Raw genomic sequence first — 24014 nt, 5'->3', positions numbered from 1 at the left:
TATCCTATTTTCTTGCCATATAGAGACACTACTAGAGTGCTCCAAACACCATCAATTGGAGTATTGTATTAGGGTTGTCAATGCCCTATTATCTTGCCATCTGGAGACACTACTAGAGTGCTCCAAACACCTTCAATTGGAGTGTTGTTTTAGGGTTGTAAATTCCCTATTATCTTGCCATATAGAGCGACCACTAGAGTTCTCCAAACACCGTCAATTGGAGTGTTCTATTAGGGTTGTAAATGCCATATTATCATGCCATCTGGATACACTACTAGAGTGCTCCAAACACCACCAGTAGGAGTGTCGTATGAGGGTTATAAATGGTTTACTCCAAACACCATCAATTGGAGTGTTGTATTATGGTTGTAAATGCCCTATTATCTTCCTATTTGGAGACAATACTAGAGTGCTCTTAACACCTACAATTGGAGTGTGCTACGTTGTAAATGCCCAATTATGGAGCCCTATAGGGACACTACAATAGTGCTCCAAACACCTTCAATTGGAGTCTTGTATTAGGGTTGTAAATGCCAATGTTTGCTGCCTTCTGGACACTAATAGAGTGCTCCAAACACCTTCAATTGGAGTGTGTTATTAAGGTTGTAAATTCCCAATTATCTTGCCATCTGGAGACACTACTAGAGTGCTCCGAACACCCACAATTGGAGTGTTGCATTAGGGTTGTAAATGCCCTGTTATCTTGCCATATGGAGACACTACTATAGTGCTCCAAACAACAGCAATTGGATTGTTGTATTAGGGTTGTAAATGCCATATTATCTATCTGGAGACACTACTAGAATACTCTTAAAACCTTCAATTGGAGTGTGTTACTAGGGTTGTAAATGCTCAATTATTGAGCCCTGTAGGGACACTCCTAGAGTGCTCCAAACACCTTCAATTTTAATGTTGTATTTGGGTTGTGAATGCTCTGTTTTCCTGCCATCTGGAGACTCTACTAGAGTGCTCCAAACACCTTCAATTAGAGTGTTGTATTTGGGTAGTAAATGCCCTATTTTCTTGACATATAGAGACACTACTAGAGTGCTCCAAACACCTTCAATTGGAGTGCGTTATTTGGGTTGTAAATGCCCAATTATGGAGCCCTTTAGGGACACTAAAAGAGTGCTCCAAACACCTTCAATTGGTATGTTGTATTAGGGTTGTAAATGCTCTGTTTTCCTGCCATCTGGAGACACTACTAGACTGCTCAAAACACCTTCACTTAGAGTGTTGTATTTCGGTAGTAAATGCCCTATTTTCTTGATATATAGAGACACTACTAGAGTGCCCCAAACACCATCAATTGGTGTATTGTATTACGGTTGTCAATGCCCTATTATCTTGCTATCTGGAGGAACTACTAGAGTGCTCCAAACACCTTCAATTGGAGTGTGTTATTGGGGTTGTAAATGCCCTATTATCTTACCATCTGGAGACACTACTAGAGTGCTCCAGACACCATCAATTAGAGTGTTGCATTAGGGTTGTAAATGGCCTGTTATCCTGCCATATGGAGACACTACTAGAGTGCTCCAAACACCATCAATTGGAGTGTTGTATTAGGGTTGTAAATGCCTTATTATCTTTCCATCTGGAGACACTACTAGAGTACTCCAAACACCATCAATTGTAGTGTTGTATTAGGGTTGTAAATTCAATATTATGTTGCCATATAGAGACACTACTAGAGTGCTCCAAACACCATCAATTGGAGTGTTGTATTAGGATTGTAAATGCCCTATTATCTTGCCATCTGGAGACACTACTAGAGTGCTCCAAACACCATCAATTGGAGTATTGTATTAGGGTTGTCAATGCCCTATTATCTTGTCATCTGGAGACACTAGTAGAGTGCTCCAAACACCTTCAATTAGAGTGTGTTATTAGGGTTGTAAATGCCCTATTATCTTGCCATCTGGAGACACTACTAGAGTGCTCCAAACACCGTCAATTGGAGTGTTGCATTAGGGTTGTAAATTCCCTATTATCTTGCCATATGGAGCAACCACTAGAGTTCTCCAAACACCATCAATTATAGTGTTGTATTAGGGTTGTAAAAGCCATATTATCTTGCTATCGGCAGACACTACTAGAATGCTCTTAAAACCTTCAATTGAAGTGCGTTACTAGGGTTGTAAATGCCCAATTATGGAGCCTTGTAGGGACACTACTAGAGTGCTACAAACACCTTCAATTGGAGTTTTGTATTAGGGTTTTAAATGCTCTGTTTTCCTACAATCTGGAGAAACTACTAGAGTGCTCCAAACATCTTCAATTAGAGTGTTGTATTTGGGTAGTAAATGCCCTATTTTATTGCCATATAGAGACACTACTAGGGTGCTCCAAATACCATCAATTGGAGTATTCTATTAGGGTCGTAAATGCCCTATTATCTTGCCATCTGGAGACACTACTAGAGTGCTCCAAACACCATCAATTGGAGTGTTGCATTAGGGTTGTAAATGCCCTGTTATCTTGCCATATGGAGACACTAATAGAGTTGTCCAAACACATGAATTGGAGTGTTGTATTAGGGTTGTAAATGCCATATTATCTTGCTCTCTGGAGACACTACTAGAGAGCACTTAACACCTCATATTGGAGTGTGTTACTAGGGTTGTAAATGCCTAATTAAGGAGCCCTATAGGGACACTGCAAGTGTGCTCCAAACACATTCAATTGGAGTGTTGTATTAGGGTTGTCAATGCCATATTATCTTGCCATATGGAGACATTACTAGAGTGTTTCAAACACCATCAATTGGAATGGTGTATTAGGAATATATATGCCCTATTTTCTTGATATTTGGAGAAACTTGAAGAGTGCACGAAAAACCTTAAACTGTAGTTTTGCATTAGGGTTGTAAATGCCCAATTATCGAGCCCTATAGTGACACTACTAGAGTGCTCCAAACACCATCAATTGGAGTGTTGTAATAGGGTTGTAAATACCTTGTTTTCCTGCCATAAGGAGACACTACTAGATTGCTCCAAACACCTTCAATTGGAGTGTTGTATTAGGGTTGTAAATGCCATATTATCCTGCCATATAGAGACAGTACTAGAGTGCTCCAAACATCATCAACTGGAGTATTGTATTAGGGTTGTAAATGTCATATTATCTTGTCATCTGGAGACACTACGAGAGTGCTCCAAACACCATAAATTGGAGTGTTGTATTAGGGTTGTAAATTCCTTATTATCTTGCCATATGGAGACACAACCAGACTGGTCCAAACACCATCAATTGGAGTGTTGTATTAGGGTTTTAAATGCCATATTATCTTGCGATCAGGAGACACTACTAGAGTGCTCTTAACACCTTGAATTGGAGTGTGTTACTAGGGTTGTAAATGCCCAATTATGAAGCCCTATAGAGACACTACAAGAGTGCTGCAAACACCTTCAATTGGAGTGTTGTATTAGGATTGTAACTGCTCCGTTTTCCCGCCATCTGGACACACTACTAGAGTGCTCCAAACACCTTCAGTTAGAGTGTTGTATTTGGGTAGTAAATACCCTATTTTCTTGCCATATAGAGACACTACTAGAGTGCTCCAAACACAATCAATTGGAGTATTGTATTAGGGTGGTAAATGCCCTATTATCTTGCTATCTGGAGACACTACTAGAGTGCTCCAAACACCTTCAATTGGAGTGTTGTATTAGGGTTGTAAATGCCCTGTTATCTTGCCATATGGAGACATTACTTGAGTGCTCAAAACACCATCAATAGCAGTGTTGTGTTAGGGTTGTAAATGTCATATTATCTTGCCATATGGGGACACTACTAGAATCCTCTTAAAACCTTCATTTGGAATGTGTTACTAGGGTTGTAAATGCCCAATTATGGAGCCCTGTAGGGACACTACAACAGTACTCCAAACACTTTCAATTAGAGTGTTGTATTAGGGTTGTAAATGCTCTGTTTTCCTGCCATCTGGAGACACTACTAGAGTGCTCGAAACACCTTCAATTAGAGTGTTGTATTTGGGTAGTAAATGCCCTATTTTCTTGCCATCTGGAGACACTACTAGAAGTGCTATTAACACCTTCAACCGGAGTGTGTTACTAGGGTTGTAAATGCCCAATTATGGAGCCCTATAGGGACACTACTAGGGTGCTCCAAACACCTTCAATTGGAGTGTTCTATTAGGGTTCAAAATGTCATGTTTTGTTGCCATCTGGAGACACTACTAGAGTGCTCCAAACACCTTCAATTAGAGGGTCGTATTAGGGTTGTAAATGCCCTGTTATATTATCATATAGAGACACTACTAAACTGCTCCAAACACCTTCATTTGGAATGTTGTATTAGGGTTGTAAATACCTTGTTTTCTTGCAATCTGTTGACAGTACTAGGGTGCTCCAAACACCTTCAATTGGAGTGTGTTATTAGGGTTGTAAATGCCCTGTTATCTTGCCATAGAGATACGCTACTAGAGTGCTCCAAACACCATCAATTGGAGTGTTGTCTGAGGGACGTAAATGCCCTATTATCTTGCTATCTGGAGACACTACTAGAGTGCTCTTAACACCTAAAATTGGAGTGTGTTACTAAGGTGGTAAATGCCCAATTTTGGAGCCCTATATGGACACCACTAGAGTGCTCCAAACAATTTCAATTGGAATGTTGTATTAGGGTTGTAAATGTCATGTTTTGTTGCCATCTGGAGAACCTACTAGAGTGCTCCAAACACCTTCAATTAGAGTGTTGTATTAGGGTTGTAAATGCCCTGTTATCTTGCCATCTTGAGAGACTACTAGACTGTTCCAAACACCATCAATTGGAGTGTTGCATCAGGGTTGTAAATGCCCTGTTATCATGCCATATGGAGACACTACTAGAGTGCTCGGAACACCATCAATTGGAGTGTTGTATTAGGGTTGTAAATGCCATATTATCTTGCGATCTGGAGACACTAGTAGAATGCACTTAAAGCCTTCAATTGGAGTGTGTTACTAGGGTTGTAAATGCCCAATTGTGGTGCCCTGTAGGGACACTACAAGGGTGCTCCAAATACCTTCAATTGGAATGTTGTATTTGGGTTGTAAATGCTCTGTTTTCCTGCCATCTGGAGACACTACTAGAGTGCTCCAAACACCTTCAGTTAGAGTGTTGTATTTGGGTAGTAAATACCCTATTTTCTTGCAATATAGAGACACTACTAGAGTGCTCCAAACACCATCAATTGGAGTATTGTATTAGGGTGGTAAATGCCCTATTGTCTTGCTATCTGGAGACACTACTAGAGTGTTCCAAACACATTCAATTGGAGTGTTGTATTAGGGTTGTAAATGCCCTGTTATCTTGCCATATGGAGATATTACTTGAGTGCTCAAAACACCATCAATAGCAGTGTTGTGTTAGGGTTGTAAATGCCATATTATCTTGTCATCTGGGGACACTACTAGAATCCTCTTAAAACCTTCATTTGGAATGTGTTACTAGGGTTGTAAATGCCCAATTATGGAGCCCTGTAGGGACACTACTAGAGTGCTCGAAACACCTTCAATTAGAGTGTCGTATTAGGGTTGTAAATTCCATATTATCTTGCCATATGTAGAAACTACTAGAGTGCTCCAAACACCATCAATTGGAGTGTTGTATTAGGGTTGTAAATGCCCTGTTATCTTGTCATTTCGAGACACTACTAGAGTGCTCGAAACACCATCAATTGGAGTGTTGCATTAGGGTTGTAAATGCCCTGTTATCTTGCCATATGGAGACACTATAACAGCACTCCAAACACCTTCAATTTCAGTGTTGCATTAGGGTAGTAAATGCCCTATTCTCTTGCCTTCCGGAGATACTACTAGTGTACTCCAAACACCTTCCATTAGAGTGTTGTATTAGGGCTTAAAAAGCCCTACTATCTTGCCATTTGTAGACACTGCTAGAGTGCTCCAAGCACAATCAATTAGAGTGTTATATTAGGGTTGCAAATACCCTATTATATGGCAATCTAGAGACACTACTAGAGTGCTCCAAACACCATCAATTGGAGTGTTGTATTAGGGTGGGAAGTGCCCTATTATCTTGCAATCTGGAGACACTACTAGGGTGCTCCAAACACCTTCAATTGGAGTGTGTTATTAGGGTTGTAAATGCCCTATTATCCTGCCATAGAGAGACGCATCTAGAGTGCTCCAAACACGATCAATTGGAGTGTTGTCTTAGGGTTGTAAATGCCCTATTATATTGCCATCTGGAGACACTACTAGAAGTGCTATTAACACCTTCAACCGGAGTGTGTTACTAGGGTTGTAAATGCCCAATTATGGAGCCCTATAGGGACACTACTAGGGTGCTCCAAACACCTTCAATTGGAGTGTTCTATTAGGGTTCAAAATGTCATGTTTTGTTGCCATCTGGAGACACTACTAGAGTGCTCCAAACACCTTCAATTAGAGGGTCGTATTAGGGTTGTAAATGCCCTGTTATATTATCATATAGAGACACTACTAAACTGCTCCAAACACCTTCATTTGGAATGTTGTATTAGGGTTGTAAATACCTTGTTTTCTTGCAATCTGTTGACAGTACTAGGGTGCTCCAAACACCTTCAATTGGAGTGTGTTATTAGGGTTGTAAATGCCCTGTTATCTTGCCATAGAGATACGCTACTAGAGTGCTCCAAACACCATCAATTGGAGTGTTGTCTGAGGGACGTAAATGCCCTATTATCTTGCTATCTGGAGACACTACTAGAGTGCTCTGAACACCTAAAATTGGAGTGTGTTACTAGGGTGGTAAATGCCCAATTTTGGAGCCCTATATGGACACCACTAGAGTGCTCCAAACAATTTCAATTGGAATGTTGTATTAGGGTTGTAAATGTCATGTTTTGTTGCCATCTGGAGAACCTACTAGAGTGCTCCAAACACCTTCAATTAGAGTGTTGTATTAGGGTTGTAAATGCCCTGTTATCTTGCCATCTTGAGAGACTACTAGACTGTTCCAAACACCATCAATTGGAGTGTTGCATCAGGGTTGTAAATGCCCTGTTATCATGCCATATGGAGACACTACTAGAGTGCTCCAAACACCATCAATTGTAGTGTTGTATTAGGGTTGTAAATTCCCTATTATCTTGCCATATAGAGACACTACCAGAGTTCTCCAAACACCATCAATTGGAGTGTTGTATTAGGATTGTAAATGTCATATTATCTTGCCATCTGGAGACACTACTAGAGTGCTCCAAACACCATCAATTGGAGTGTTGTATTAGGGTTGTAAATTCCCTATTATCTTGCCATATAGAGACACTACCAGAGTTCTCCAAACACCATCAATTGGAGTGTTGTATTAGGATTGTAAATGTCATATTATCTTGCTATCTGGAGACACTACTAGAGTGCTCCAAACACCATCAATTGGAGTGTTGTATTAGGGTAGTAAATTCCCTATTATCTTGCCATATAGAGACACTACTAGAGTGCTCCAAATACCATCCATTGGAATGTTGTATAAGGGTTGTAAATGCCATCTATCTTGCTATCTGGAGACACTACTAGAGTGCTCTTAACACCTTCAATTGGGGTGTGTTACTAGGGTTGTAAATGCCCTATTATCTTGCCATCTGGAGACACTACTAGAGTGCTCCAAACACCATCAATTGTAGTGTTGTATTAGGGTTGTAAATTCCCTATTATCTTGCCATATAGAGACACTACCAGAGTTCTCCAAACACCATCAATTGGAGTGTTGTATTAGGATTGTAAATGTCATATTATCTTGCCATCTGGAGACACTACTAGAGTGCTCCAAACACCATCAATTGGAGTGTTGTATTAGGGTAGTAAATTCCCTATTATCTTGCCATATAGAGACACTACTAGAGTGCTCCAAACACCATCCATTGGAATGTTGTATAAGGGTTGTAAATGCCATCTATCTTGCTATCTGGAGACACTACTAGAGTGCTCTTAACACCTTCAATTGGGGTGTGTTACTAGGGTTGTAAATGCCCAATTATGGAGCCCTATAGGGACAATACAAGAGTGCTCCAAACACCTTCAATTGGAGTTTTGTATTAGGGTTGTAAATGCCCTGTTTTCCTGCCATTTGGAGACACTACTAGAGTGCTTGAAACACCTCAATTGGAGTGTTGTATTAGGATTGTAAATGCCCTATTATCTTGCCATCTGGAGACACTACTGGAGTACTCCAAACACCATCAACTGGAGTTTTGCATTAGGGTTGTAAATGCCATGTTATCTTGCCATATGGAGACACTACTAGAGTGCTCCGAACACCATAAATTGGAGTGTTGTATTAGGGTTGTAAATAACTTATTATCTTGCTATCTGGAGACACTACTGGAGTGCTCTTAACACCTTCAATTGGAGTGTGTTACGTTGTAAATGTCCAATTATGGAGCCCTATAGGGACACTACAAGAGTGCTCCAAACACCTTCAATTGGAGTCTTGTATTAGGGTTGTAAATGCCATGTTTTGCTGCCTTCTGGAGAGACTAATAGAGTGCTCCAAACACCTTCAATTGGAGTGTGTTACTAGGGTGGTAAATGCCCAATTATGGAGCCCTATAGGGACACTACAAGAGTGCTCCAAACACCTACAATTGGAGTGTTGTATTAGGGTTATAAATGCCATGTTTTCCTGCCATCTGGAGACACTACTAGAGAGCTCGAAACACCTTCAATTAGAGTGTTGTATTAGGGTTGTAAATGCCCTATTATCTTGCCATATAGAGACACTACTAGAGTCCTCCAAACGCTATCAATTGGAGTGTTGTATTAGGGTTGTAAATGCTCTATTATCTTGCAATCTGGAGATACTACTAGAGTGCTCCAAACACCATCAATTGGAGTATTGTATTAGTTTTGTAAATACCCTGTTTTCCTACCATCTGGAGACACTACTAGATTGCTCCAAACACCTTCAATTGGAGTGGTGTATTCGGGTTGTAAATGTCCTATTATCCTGCCATCTTGAGACACTACTAGAGTGCTCGAAACACCACCAATTGGAGTGTCATATTAGGGTTATAAATGCTTTATTATCTTGCCATATTGAGACACTACTGGAGTGCTCCAAACACCATCAATTGGAATGTTGTATTAGGGTTGTAAATGCCCTATTGTCTTGCTATCTGGAGACACTACTAGAGTGCTCTTAACAACTTCAATTGGAGTGTATTGCTAGGGTTGTAAATGCCCAATTATGGAGCCCTATGGGAACACTACAAGAGTGCTCCAAACACCTTCAATTGGAGTGTTGTATTAGGGCTGTAAATACCTTGTTTTCCTGCCATCTGGAGACACTACTAGAGTGCTCCAAACACCTTCAATTAGTGTGTTGTATTAGAGTTGTAAATGCCCTATTATCTTGCCATATAGAGACACTACTAGAGTGCTCCAAACACCATCAATTGGATTGTTGTATTAGGGTTGGAAATGCCCTATTATCTTGCCATCTGGAGACACTACTAGAGTGCTCCAAACACCATCAATTGGTGTGTTGCATTAGGGTTGTAAATACCCTGTTATCTTGCCATATGGAGACACTACTATGGTGCTCCGAACACCATAAATTGGTGTGTTGTATTAGGGTTGTAAATGCCCTATTATCTTGCTATCTGGAGACACTACTGGAGTGCTCTTAACACCTTCAATTGGAGTGTGTTACTAGGGTGGTAAATGCCCAATTATGGAGCCCTATAGGGACACTACAAGAGTGCTCCAAACACCTTCAATTGGAATGTTGTATTAGGGTTGTAAATGCCCTGTTTTCCTGCCATATAGAGACACTGTAAATGCCCTATTATCTTGCCATCTGGAGACAGTACTAGAGTGCTCCAAACACCATCAATTGGAGTGTTGTATGAGGGTTGTAAATGTCTTATTTTCTTGCCATATGGAGACACTACTATAGTGCTCCAAACACCATCAATTGGAGTGTTGTATTAGAGTTGTAAATTACCTATTATCTTGCTATCTAGAGACGCTACTACATTGCTCTGAACACCTTCAATTGGAATGTGTTAGGGTTGTAAATGTCCTATTATCTTGCCATGTTGGGACAATACTAGAGTGCTCCAAACACCTTCAATTAGAGTGTTGTATTAGGATTTGATATCTGGAAAAACGAATCAATAAAGGGTATGTACAATAGAATGTTACAAATACAAAATGAATTTGTAGAATTAGGAGAACCTATATCTAATAGTAAATTTGTAGGAAAGTTACTGCGAGTGTTGCTTCGGAAACCCAGATGGGTATCGATGGTAAGTGCTCTTGAAGTTCTTTCAGGGGTGCAAACTTTCTCTCCGAAAGAGCTCTTCGCACATCTTCAGAGTTGTGAAGAGAAGCTTAAACAGTCCACAAAACCAGAACACAAATCCAAGAACATTGCCCTTAATGCACAAAAACAAACTTTCCAACCAAGCAAAGCCTACATCCCTCATAATACCTCTTCTTCTAGTGATTCTTTCCTGATCAAAATTAACCAAGAAGCCTCCTCAAATCCTCTTGTTATGTCCAAAATTATCCAAGGAATGCTTGAGTTCAAACAACAATACAACAAACGAAGGGAAGAGAAGAACAAGCGAATCATGTGTATAATTTGTCACAAGAAAGGACATACCATGAAGTCCTGTTACAAACTCTACCCAAGAGATAAGGCCGAAAGAGGAAAGCAAGATCAAAGGTCAATACCTTTAACCAAGAGATCCCAAGGTAAGAAAATGTTGAAAGCTTTACAGGCAGTAATAAGTGAAGGTACCTCCATGAGTTGCGAAGATGAATCTGAGGCTGAGACAAGTGATGAACACGAAACCAACCTAGCCCTGATGGCTAACTATGATGAAAATTTCGATGTGGACATGGAGGAGATCATATTGCAAAACAATATCACCGACAAGCTAGCCATTGATATACTCCATGAAATAGCTAAAGCAAGAAACAAGAAGGGTTGAAGGAGTAGATCCTCAAGCACTTCAAGTGAGGTACCTCTAGAACTCAATACAAATGGTTATGAATCCAAATGTGAATCAACTAGTGGTTCGTCCGAATCATGTGATAGTCAAACTGGTGTACCTCTATGTCATACATCCACTCTTGAACCAAGCATTTTTCCTAAAAAGAATCTAACCTCCGAAAATGAAATTAGGTTGAGAAAACTCTTGATGAAGCAAATTCGGACTTGGTTAAAAGAGAAGGTATATTTCAAAGGTTAAGGTCTAAGATTCTTGAGGTTGAACTTATGGTAAATGAAGTAGAGACATTCACACTTGAAAATACAATCTAAAAAACAATAAATAAAATGCTTGAAGAAAGACTAAAAGATCTAGAAACTAAAATAGAGGAAATGTCAATTTCTAGGAGCATAGATAAGTGTCAAACACATAGAGGTGATATATAAATATTAAAAGTAAAAATACAAACACTAGAGACCAAAAACAAGGCCTTAAGGGAACCTAGTGAATCTAGTAGTGTTGCTAGGTTAGATCCTTATTTTCAAGCGAGGGATCAATTAGATGATCGATAAATCGGAAAACTTGGTATTGGATATGAGAAGGGTCAATCCTCAATTCAATCCAACCACTCGAAAAGCCAAAATACACAAGGGGAACTCACTCAAATGTTTGATAATGAAAAGTTTGCAAAACTCAAATTTGATAATACTGAATATGTTAGATATCAATCATACAAAGCTACAACTTTTGATCCAAATGAATATACAAAACACTATTTTAGAAATCAAAATGGAATATGGTATTACAAAGAGTTTAATAGCACCAACATAAACAAAACTCAATATAATGAGTTATTGAGTTCCCCAACATCCTAAAAAATTCAAAGTACTAAATAATAAAAATTTGGGTGCACACATGAGTAGTCTTAGGAAGAGATCCAAATGACCATTCAATTGTAATTTTAGGCAAGGACCGAATTTGAAAAACTCTACACGTAAACCTACTCGTAGATTTTGTAATTATTGTTGTAAAATTGGTCATACATCATTAGAGTGTAGGCTTAGGAAGAGAAGCAGCATGTCAAATGTTGTTTGGGTTCGTAAGTCTAAGAAAGAGTAAGACATGGGAGGTAATCTCCCCCCACATATCCTTAAACTTTCAACACAAATTAGGGGGAGATGAAAATAAGGTATGTATTAGTTACTAATCCTTTCTATTAACTAATATGTACTATTGTATGTGTGTTTGAGTTCTTCACACAAAGAAAATGCTTGGATCATTGATAGTGGATGTTCACACCATATGACCGATGACAAATCTAACTTTACTACTTTAGAACCATATGATGGTGGTTAGGTTACTTTTGGTAACCACAAACCTAAGTCCAAAATAATAGATTTAGGTACAGTGGGTAACCAACACTTAACCATTAAGAATGTATACCTAGTTGATGGCCTGGCCTATAATTTACTAAGTGTTAGTAACTTATGTGATACCAGATATTATGTCAAATTTGATACTAATGGTTGTTATTTAGTGAAATCATTAAATGCTGAAATTATCTACACAGGTAAAAGAGATAAAAATATTTATCATTTATATTTTTAATCATTTTGAAACTGGTAAAACATGTCTCAGTGCCACAACATCAGACTGTAAGTTATGGCATCGGAGATTAGGTCATATAGATAATGATATAATTAAGAAAGTAATTCAATTAAACATTGTTAGAGGACTACCAATAACCAATATAGAAATAGAAGGTTTGTGTGATGCATGTGTAGAAGGTAAACAATCAAATACTAGTTTTAAGTCAAAAAGGATGGTATCAACTACACAACCCTTGCAATTAATTCATATGGATCTTATAGGACCAATGAGTACCCCAAGCTTAAACAAAAAGAGATATGCTTTTGTCATAGTATATGATTATAGTAGGTATACTTGGGTAATATTCATGTAACATAAAAATGAAGCATTTGAAAATCGTGAAACATTTTGTAATTGGGTTGAAAATGAAAGAGGGTTAAAATTAAACGGAATTAGGAGTGATCATGGTGGAGAATTTGAAAATGACCAATTTAGTGAACTTTGTATCAATAAAGGATATAGTCAAGAATTCTCGGCTCCTAGAACACCACAACAAAATGGAGTAGCCGAAAGGAAGAATCGGACCTTACTTCAAATAATCAGAACCATGATAAATGAATACAACCTACCACATCATCTATAGATCGAAGCATTTAGCACTGCATGTTACATAATTAACCGAGTAAACATAAGACCTATTCTAGATAAAACATACTATGAACTCTTAAAAGGTTACAAACCATATGTATCTCATTTTAGAGTATTTGGATCAAAGCGTTTCATATTAGACGAATCACAAAAGGTAGGAAAATTTGATCCTAAGGCCATTGAAGGTATTTTTGTAGGTTATTCTCTCACCAGTAAGTCTTCTAGAGTATATATACCTCAACATCATACTATAATGGAATCAATACATGTTAAATTCTATGAAAATGCTAATTTATCGACCGAGGAAGAAAATGATTTTGTAGGTATAAAGTCTCACAACAAAATAAAGAGAATGAGAACATCAATCAGAATAGGCAAGCTCAAGGCAATAATGCAAATGAGGAGGCAACGCATGAACCTCGACTTGTACACATCATTTCTAATGAAGAAGAGCCATTAGATACTTTTCCACTCGAGCAAGTATTGAAGAAAATGCCACTTCTAGAGAGTCTCAAGATACTCCCAAAGAAGCATATCAAATTTCTCAAAACTTAAGAGAAGTTCCTTCTCATCCTCTTACTAATGTTATAGGCAATCATAGGGAGAGTGTTAGGACTAGGTCTGATTTACACCAAATGATTGCTCATTGTGCCTTCGTATCACAACTAGAACCTAAAACTTTCAAGGAAGCCAATAATGAAGAAAATTGGATATGTGCTATGCAAGAGGAACTAGACCAATTTACACGTAATAACGTTTGGGAATTAGTACCAAAATCAAAAGATCGTATGATTATAGGTACCAAATGGATTTTCAAGAACAAAAGAGATGAAAATGGTAATGTCATTAGGAATAAAGCTAGACTTTTAGCACAAGGTTACTCAACAAGGTGTAAATTTTGATGAATTCGAAAGTTCTTAGCATATGCCGTTCATAAGGGCTTTACATTATTCCAAATGGATATTAAAAGTGCATTCTTGAATGGATATCTAGAAGATGAAGTGTATGTTCAACAATCACCTGGATTTGTTGAAACAAATTACCCTAATTATGTATACAAACTCACCAAAGCATTGTATGGTTTAAAACAAGCCCCAATGGCATGGTATGGAAGACTTAGTTCTTTCTTGTTAGAAAATGGTTTTAATAGAGGTAAAAATGACACAAGTTTGTTTACCAAAAAGGACAGGGAAGACATATTAATAGTCCAAATCTATGTAGATGATATAATTTTTGGTGCAACTAATACGGCTCTAGCCGATGAGTTTTCAAAGTTAATGCATAGTGAATTTGAAATGAGCATGATGGGTGAACTCAAGTTCTTCTTGGGGTTACAAATTAAGCAACGCAATGATGGAACCTTCATAAGTCAAACCAAGCAACGCAGACTGTGATATCGATTAAAAGAATCATTATAATGATCAATTTAAGTTTAAAAAAAAAATTTCTAAATTTCAATATTTTGCCTAAAATTAGAGGTACAAGCACTTGATCAATATCTAACCTCAATATTCTCTTAGTTAAGAAGATTTGATTGATCAAGTTAGGTCAAATTTAATTTCAATAATTCTTTGACCAACAAGGAGTCAAAAGTTTCAAATATTGCACCATATAATTTCAAAATTCATAGTTAGTGCAAATTTTCGTGCTTTAATTTTAATATTTTATTTATATTTTATTGTTGGCCTTAATTTACAATTTTACCAAATTAAGGGGGAGTGCATGAATTGAGGGGGTTGCCCTCTCTTCGTTTTGAGCATAAGTATGTTTTATTTTTCTAGCCTTTTGACCATTTTCAAAAAGGGGGAGAAATATTACAAGTTCATGCTATATTGGTATTCCATGACATATGATACATACACAAGCAAAAGAACAAGGGAAAATAAAAACTTCAAAAATTCGAATTTTCCGTACTTTGTGGGAATGACCAATTTATGCACTCACTTGATATGCATGTTTTGCAAATTGTCAAAAGGGGGAGATTGTTGGCTTTTGGGAGCCCTCGACTTATCTGTTTGACTAGATTTGCAAAACATACATAATTGCATTTTACAGTTCTCCTCTTGAGTATATGTGCAGGTTCATGACAAGTGAAGGAATAGTAATTACACATCAAGTGTGAATTAATACACTGCAATATAACATCATGGATGTGGTCATGAAGGCACAAGACATTGGGATAGCAAAAGTATTAACTTAAGATTAAGGATAATGTATTTGTAAGATTGGTAAAATAAGCTTGAGATTGACCTAAGTGAGGCCTACCATTGGCACGGTCCAGTGACCGTGATAACGGAATAAATAAATCATGTACAAATCTCGTAATGCATAAAATAGGATTTAGCGTTACCGCATCGCTAAACCTTCCAGAGGATTACCGTGGTGGGTACCGTTGTCACGGTCATCTACCGTGATCAACAGTAACCACCGTTACACTCCAAACCACTCCGATTGACCTACCGTTGTCACGGTCCCCTGTACCGTTATAACGGTTAGCACCACTTACTTCCTTTTTATCAGCTTTCTATAAATAGAAGCTATACCAAGGTTTGGAGTATTACTCTAGCCGCCTTCAACTTCAATATTTTGTATTTACAGATCTAGAGAAAGCCGTTGTTGCTTGTGCACTCCAACTTCAATATACACAATTAATCTCAAGTTTATTCAATCAATCAACCAACTCCTAGAGTGATCTTGCGTGATCGAATCATTTACTACTTCGAACCTTGTGCTCATCTTGCAACCCTTGAAGTCCTTGCGACTCGAATTGTGTTGTTAGGGTCGTGTGACTTCCAGAAGAATTGTAAGGGCTCACCGATTCCACCTTGTACTCCTTTCTAATTGGGTAAAGAAAGGCGCGCCATCTAGAAGGTCTCTAAACTCTATTATTTACTTTACTTACTTTACATTTAGTTTATGACAAAGTTATTCTAGTTTCCGCTAAGAATAACTTATAGACTTGTTAGAATATTATTACTTAGACCAAAAGTATAAAAAGGCTTATTCACCCCCCCCCCCCCTCCCAGGCGCCTTTGGGACCAACATATACAACACTCCTATTGAATGTGTTTGGAGCAATCTGGTTGTGTCTCTATATGGCAAGATAATATGGCATTTATAACTCTAATACCACACTCCAATTGAAGGTGTTTGGAGAACTCTAGTAGTGCCGTAATACAATGCTCGAATTGAAGATGTTTTGAGCACTCTAGTAGTGTCTCCAGATGACAATAGATGATGGTAGTTGCAACCCTAATACAACACTCCAATTAAATATATTTGCAGCACTCCAGTACTGTCTCTAGATAGTAACATAAGAGGATAGTTGTAACCCTAATAAAACACTCCAATGGAAGGTGTTTGGAGCACTCAAGTAGTGTCTCTAGATTGCAAGATAATATGGCATTTACAACCCTAATACAACACTCCAATTGAAGGTGTTTGGAGCACCCAAGTAGCGTCTCTATATAGCAAGATAATAAGTCATTTACAACCTTAATACAACACTCCAAATGAAGGTGTTTTGAGCACTCTAGTAGTGTCTCCAGATGACAAGATAATAGGGTATTTACAACTCTAATACAACACTCCAATCGAAGATGTTTGGAGCACTCTAGTAGTGTCTCCAGATGGCAAGATAACAGGGCATTTACAACCCAAATACAACACTCTAATTGAAAGTATTTGCAGCACTCTAGTAGTGTCTCCAGATGGCAACATAAGAGGATAGTTGTCAACCAAATAAAACACTCCAATTGAAGGTGTTTGGAGCACTCTAATAGTGTCTCTAGATGGCAAGATAACAGGGCATTTACAACCCTTATACAACACTCTCATTTATAGTGTTTGGAGCACTCCAGTAGTTTCTCTATATAGCAAGATAATAAGGTATTTGCAAACTCGTATACAACACTATTATTGAAGGTGTTTGGAGCACTCTAGTAGTATCTCTATATGGCAAGATAATAGAGCATTTACAACCTTAATACACCCCTCCAATTGAAGGTGCTTAGAGCACTCTATTAGTGTCTCCATATGGCAAGATAATAGGGCATTTGCAACTTTAATACAACACTCCAATTGAAGGTGTTTGGACCACGCTGGTAGTGTATCGATATGGCAAGATAATATGGCTTTTACAACCCTAATACAACACTCTAATTGAGGGTGTTTGGAGTACTCTAGTAATGTCTCTATATGTCAGAAGAAGAGGGTTGTTGCAACCCTAATGCAACACTCCAATTGAAGGTGTTTGCAGCACTCTAGTAGTATTTCCATATGGCAATATAAGAGAGTAGATGTAACCCTAATAAAACACTCCAATGGAAGGTGTTTGGAGCACTCTAGTAGTGTCTTCAGATGGCAAGATAATAGGGCATTTACAACCCTAATACAACACTCCAATTGATGGTGTTTGGAGCACTCTAGTTGTGTCTCCATATGGCAAGATAATAAGGAATTTACAACCCTAATACGACACTCCAATTTATGGTGTTTGGAGCACTCTAGTAGTGTCTCCAGATGGCAAGATAATATGACATATACTACCCTAATTTAACACTCCAATTGAGGTGGTTAGAGCACTCTTGTAGTGTCTTTATATGGCAAGATAATAGGGCATTCACAACCCTAATACAATACTCCAAATAAAGGTGTTGGAAGCACTCTAGTAATGTCTCTATATGGCAAGAGAAGATGGTAGTTGCAACCCTAGTACAACAGTCGAATTGAAAGTCTTTGCAGTACTTGTTTAATTAAGTTACTGCGTTTGATCGGCTTTAGATTGCAGGAAATGAAGAAAAATGAAGAAAAGACCCCCCAGTGTGGATGCACTCACTACTTAGCCGATTTTTGTAAGTTTTAGAATTTTCAGGGAAATAGAAAAGTCTGAGGTTAGTGCGGACGTACTAAAGACGCACGCAGAAAATGAGAAGTCTAAAAAAAGTAAACTCGGAGCCAGTGCAGCCAGACCACCCGCTCTGAGTCCCCAGTGCGGACACACTGGAGCCGCAGATAGCCAAAAAAATACGTTTTCGACAGTTTTTCTATTTCTGGCACATCCAAGACGCGTTTCAAGGGCCCAAATTAGACCACGCCAGTTTGGAAAACATGTCAAGATAGCATTTAATATCCTCCCCACATTATATGCTCTAAATTGGGCAGAATTTCAGCTATAAAAGAAGGAGATCTTTCCCATTCAAGGCATCTCGAGGTGTATTTCTCTTACCATTGAATACAGCAGAAATTCCTGAAGTCTCGGAAGCTTTTCAAGGAAGAAGAATAAAAAGAAGATTCAAGCAAGAAATTGGCAAGATTGAGGTTTTTGATTTACAAAAAGGGTGTAACTATTTCTTTATTTCATTTCTCTTTGTTTTGCCAACTTTTGTAATGGATCTCTCCATGAGAGAGTAGTTCTCTCTCTAGGGGTTTAGGTCAATGCATGAACTTGTTTAATTCTGTCTTATTCGGTTATTTGTTTTTATTATGATTGTTTGATTTGATTGTTAATTTCTGTGATTTATCATTTGTGTTGATTACATAATTCATACTTGAATTGTAGTTATCCCGTTTTAGATTCGAGGGAACCAAAATTGACTAGGATCATATAGGATAGTACCAAATTGTGAACACAAATACCTTAGGTTTTGGATTAGAATCTAACCAATTTGTAATCTAAACCGAAATTATGGAAATTAAGGTTAGGGTTTGGTGAAGGACTTAATTGTGAAGTCAACCCCTAATTAGGACATCTCAAATTGAATCAGATATTGGTATGAAGAACTTAATCATGAAGTACCGATATTTGAGAATATGAGAGACTAACAAAAGCTTTATAGTCTAGATAGCTAGGGTGAAGGACCTAATCGTGAAGTCCGAACTATTTAGGCACGTTATTAATTCACGAAAGTGACCCTTTTTAACATATTAGGTTAGAAACCTCGTTATATCAAACATGAATTTAAACAAACCAAGTAGATAGAATTAGCAAGGGATTGTAGACCGAATGCCCGTAGATCTTCCTAAATTTGAAAGCAACCAAAAATTTTCTTTTTCTCCTTACTTTCCTTATTATTGTTTACAACTCTCTATCTTCAGGTATTAAACCCAACTTTAGGATTGTTAGAACAAACACCCCCCCCCCCTTAATTTTACTTTCTTGCACAAATTGGAAACGAATTGATAAAGTTTAAGATAAGTATCTAACCGTACTCCCAGTGGATCGATACCTAGATACTATAAGGATAGGTTGTGTGCTTGCATCCGACCATTCCTTTGGATATTAAGGTTAACAAATTTAAATGCAAAAATAATATAAATCAAACACAATTCCTTATACTTAAAATATTCAACATACATCTCCAAAACAAAAGAACAATATCACTCTGGCGCCTATAAAAGAAGCTGAGACAAATGAAAAAATATTTAATTGAACTGAGTCCATATAAGAATTTGGAATTGGGTTTCGGTTAATACCGGATATCCAATTCGTATTTTTTATTAATAAAATTGTCCAGACCTGAATTTGGATCTTTATTGTTAATATATAAACTATTATGATGGATTGTATGTAATATTATGCAGTCCACATGGACTGTATATGCGTCTGTATGACCACATATATGTGACTGCATGGCATTTTGAGCGCGACAGCAAGTTGCATACACAAATGTGGTACATGAGATCGCATTTAAAAACACGAGTCTACCTTACACCACAGAAAATTATATTTCTAAAATAACATAACAAATAAAAAAAATTCAATTCCATTTAGAAATGGTGTAAGGAATCGTAATTTTTTTTAGTTATTCTATGGAATTAAAACCTTAAGCCAATCTATCTATTGTCTTAAATTATTTTAAACAGTTTCCACAAATAGAAAGCATAAATATCTCAAAATTATATTATATGTTCCAGATTACATGACATCTCTTGTTACTATTTAGAAGTCACTTGAGAGTACAGACACCTTAAGAAATTATGTCCATCAGATGAGAGTTTTACATTCGCTAAGAATTTTCAAGTTTATCGATCACCAATGAAAATGAAAATGTGAAATTCTTGTGCCATCAATATTTCAAAAAACAAATTTTTATTTTTTATGTTAAATTTTTTTGAGGTAGACAATGCAAAAGAAAAACACAAAAAAAAGGACAAACCTATTTGACCATGTGGGTTTACCATGCGCTCTCATATAAGGAGGGCCAGGAGACAGGCTGATTTTTTAAGACATGCAACTTATTTGATGACAATTAATTACTAGCTATCATTACATATATGGGTCCTCTGTAGAGCATCTAGCTAATAAAACATGTTGGTTTTTATTAAACCAATTAAGGTGTGGTTAATTAATTTGGATTTATACTATTTCTGAAACTAAATAGCAACAAATGACGCAAAATATGTTCTGTCGACATAAACAAAGCAATCTGATGACCTTTATCAAAGTTTTTTAAAAACCGTTTAGCGATCCGTTGGACTTAGTTCATTTTCAAGGTATATTTTATTTGATATCTTGAATTTATGATTTAAATTAAGGAAATTAAAATTGTACATGTCTTCTTCGTTATTTAATTGTCAAATTTAAACTTAAAAAGTCACTTAGGTTCCAAAAATCAAATTGAAAATTTTAATGGTTCAATTTTCTCGGTTTTTTTTTTTATGAACGACAAATCAACTTATAATTAATTGACTCAATTTCGATGTATGAATATCTAAATAATTGATAACATATTTATAATTTTTATTTCTTAAGATAAACAATATCCTTTCTTTACAATATATCAAATGAATGTACCATAAAAAAACAAATTTATGTTAGACCTATCTATCCTGTAGGATGTACTATTTTCCAATAATAAATCCAACACATGCTTTACAGTACACTGTCATGACCGAATTTGTTTTATTATTAATCTGTAGCTCAAATTCTGAAAAATGCGATCAGTTAATCCTGTTATATATCGAGAGTAAATGTATTATATAAACAATTATAAATTTTGAAATTTGTTTTCGTACACAATCAAAATGTATTATAATTGACCTTTTGACTTCTTTTATCTTGCATGGAGATTAACAAAAATACACAACTAATCTATCCCTGTAATCTGTTTTTTTTTTCAAACTTTTTTAACATGATAAAAAAAAACCATTAAGGTCGTAAAATTAAATCATTGTAAGATTGTACCTTTTAAAGTTCCAAACAATTATAACGGGCTACATGTAACTAGTTGCAGAGTTTGAGCTAGTTAAATAAATATAGAGGCTATAGCCTATAGCGTAAACAGGAAGTTTAAAGTTGCACTGTAAACTGCATTTTCAGATGAGGAACTGAAATATTAAATTCATAATGATCGTTTAGCTAAAAAAATATAAACACCTAATGCATCATTATTAATTGTCAAATTCTTTGTGAAACTACGTACAGCCCTCCAGCCCATTATAAGTTCCTTAATTCCCTGCTTATAATAGCAAGCACTAAATTATATATCAGGCTTATAATAAGCTCCTCACATCTTAAAAGAGATATCTCTCTCTTATTTTTTTTAATCTTGACAAAGCATTTAATCAATATATACCAATGAAATTCTACATATCATTCCTCCTAGTTCCTAAATATATTCTTATATAGTTAAGTAGTTTAGTGTGTTAGGCAAGTAATAAGTTGGTCCCAGAACACACAGAAACTCCATAAAAATCAATGATGCATGATGGACCAATAGTATATGATGCAAGACCACTTAAAGCATCCTTTTTTGTATGGTAGGTTAGGCACACTATAATTTAGGTTCATAAGCTCGTTTCTTTCTTCCTTATGGCGAAAGCTAAGATATAAGCTGTCCTATATACTCTAGACAAACACTATGTCCATTTATAAAGCTACTATGCGGAGAAATATAATCTTTTTGCTATAAAAGACATTGTTATAAATGTTGCTCTCACTTGCCTTCTTTATCTCTGTGCTTCTTTTATATATTTCTTCTTTACTACATTGACCTCCACTTTTCTCTCAATAAATATAATCTTCCTACTCATATATTTCAAGTATTTCTCTTCATATACACAAATTGTAAGCTTGAGTTCACATCCATACAGATAAAGTCTCTCTCTCTCTCTCTCTCTTTCATGGGAAATAACAGGTTTAGACTGAGTGAAATGATGCCAAATTCATGGCTATACAAACTAAGAGATATGGCAAAACCTAGAAGAATCAGAAACAGCTCAAAAACCTCCAAGGAATCAGAAGATGACATTTGTGAATTACCAGAGCTCGAAATTTCTCCACCATTTCCACCAAATTTACAAAATTATGTCCCAAAAAGAGCATCACAATACCTTCCGAGCATAGAACGACTCGACATATCATGTCAATTGTCACATCAGCCATTCAAACTCAAACCCAAATCAAGACCCACATCCCCTGCTTTAGTTTACAAGAAATCACCACAAGACATAATATTTGAAATAGGACCAACAAGCCCGGAACTCAAGCTAAGACCAATTTTGACAAAATCGAGAAGCAGAGCTAGCAAGATCAAGGTGAGGTCGATTTCTTCGCTGAGGTGCAATTCAAGAGCCAAGCAGAGGACATGGATGTTGGAAAGTTATTTGGTGGTGAAGTATTCTAGAAATCCAGAGAAGGATTTTATGGAAAGCATGGTTGAGATGATTGTAGAGAAAAACATTGTGAGATTGAAGGATTTGGAGGAGCTTTTGGCATGCTATTTGTCTCTCAATTCAAGAGAATATCAAGATGTTATTGTGAAGGTGTTTGAGAAAATTTGGTTTGCTTTCTTTGAAGCCAATTATATATAGCTTTAAGCTTATTAATTTAGGAGATCTTTTTTTTTTCAATCTGCATGTGCATGTGTTTCTTGTAACCTATATACGTAGTTATATATGCTCTACTTCTATTATCGGATGAATAAATATAATATTTTCCTTTGCTCTCGTTACATGAACTCATAGATAAATGAACACACAAACACAGATGATATAATTGCTGGGGAAGAATATAAATTTGTTTCTTTTTTCATAATATGCCAGTAGCTAATCATCTCAATAATCAAAATTTGCAACCCAAAGTACACATATACAGAATGTATATAGTTTGTATTTTTTTTTTTTTGTCAAGAACCGAATATCTATTTTTTCATTTAAATTAATTATGTATCTCAGGCATTCAATCTTTTTCTTGTTTAACTATTTAAGGAGGTGCGATCATAAAAAGCTAGCAACTATCAAGTTCTCTGTAGAGAAATATAATAATGAAAGCCCACTAAAAAGTCTAGTTTAATACTTTTTGCAAACAAACCTTAGTGGCACGCATCATTTTCACCTTTGCAAAATATAATAAATATATTGCGCAACAATCATTTTCAGTCCTATATATATAGTCTGATTCATCTATAGTATAGGTCAGGTGGTAAGGTGGAGTTCTCTCTCTCTCTTATCTCCTTCAATGAGAACTTCCATATTATAACGTTAATTAACAAGGAAAATTATACTGATATATCATATAGTTGAATGCCTACATATATATAGGTCCCCAGCTGATCGATCAACTGATTTGGTAAAATGAGATAAATTTATACATCTTACTCTTTGGCAACCTAAAAAATGAAAAAAGAAAAAAAAAACAATATTCGCAAATTACTAATTAATTAGAGACCCCATTGAAATAGTATAGTAGCGGCTAAGGCAAGAGTACAGCTCAAATGTAGGGGTGAAAATGATATCTGGTGATCCGGATCGAATATATATACGTCTAAAATCACATGTATAGTGCATTCGTAAATAAAACATCGTATGTAAAATATTAAACAAATGT

At 36.6% G+C, this 24014-nt stretch overlaps 1 protein-coding gene across 1 annotated transcript; it reads left to right on the top strand.

Moving 5' to 3' along the window:
* The first annotated feature begins 22043 nt into the window (after window positions 1–22043).
* On the top strand, window positions 22044–23260 carry LOC144555804 (transcription repressor OFP3-like). The gene has a single exon (XM_078304235.1). The coding sequence runs from the start codon at window positions 22310–22312 to the stop codon at window positions 22997–22999; it is 690 nt and encodes a 229-aa protein (XP_078160361.1). The 5' UTR covers window positions 22044–22309; the 3' UTR covers window positions 23000–23260.
* Window positions 23261–24014: the final 754 nt, after the last annotated feature.

The sequence above is a fragment of the Carex rostrata genome, chromosome 6 (genome assembly GCF_964058835.1).
Source record: "Carex rostrata chromosome 6, lpCarRost1.2, whole genome shotgun sequence".
NCBI lineage: Eukaryota > Viridiplantae > Streptophyta > Magnoliopsida > Poales > Cyperaceae > Carex > Carex rostrata.
This window is presented reverse-complemented; position numbering and strand designations above follow the sequence as displayed.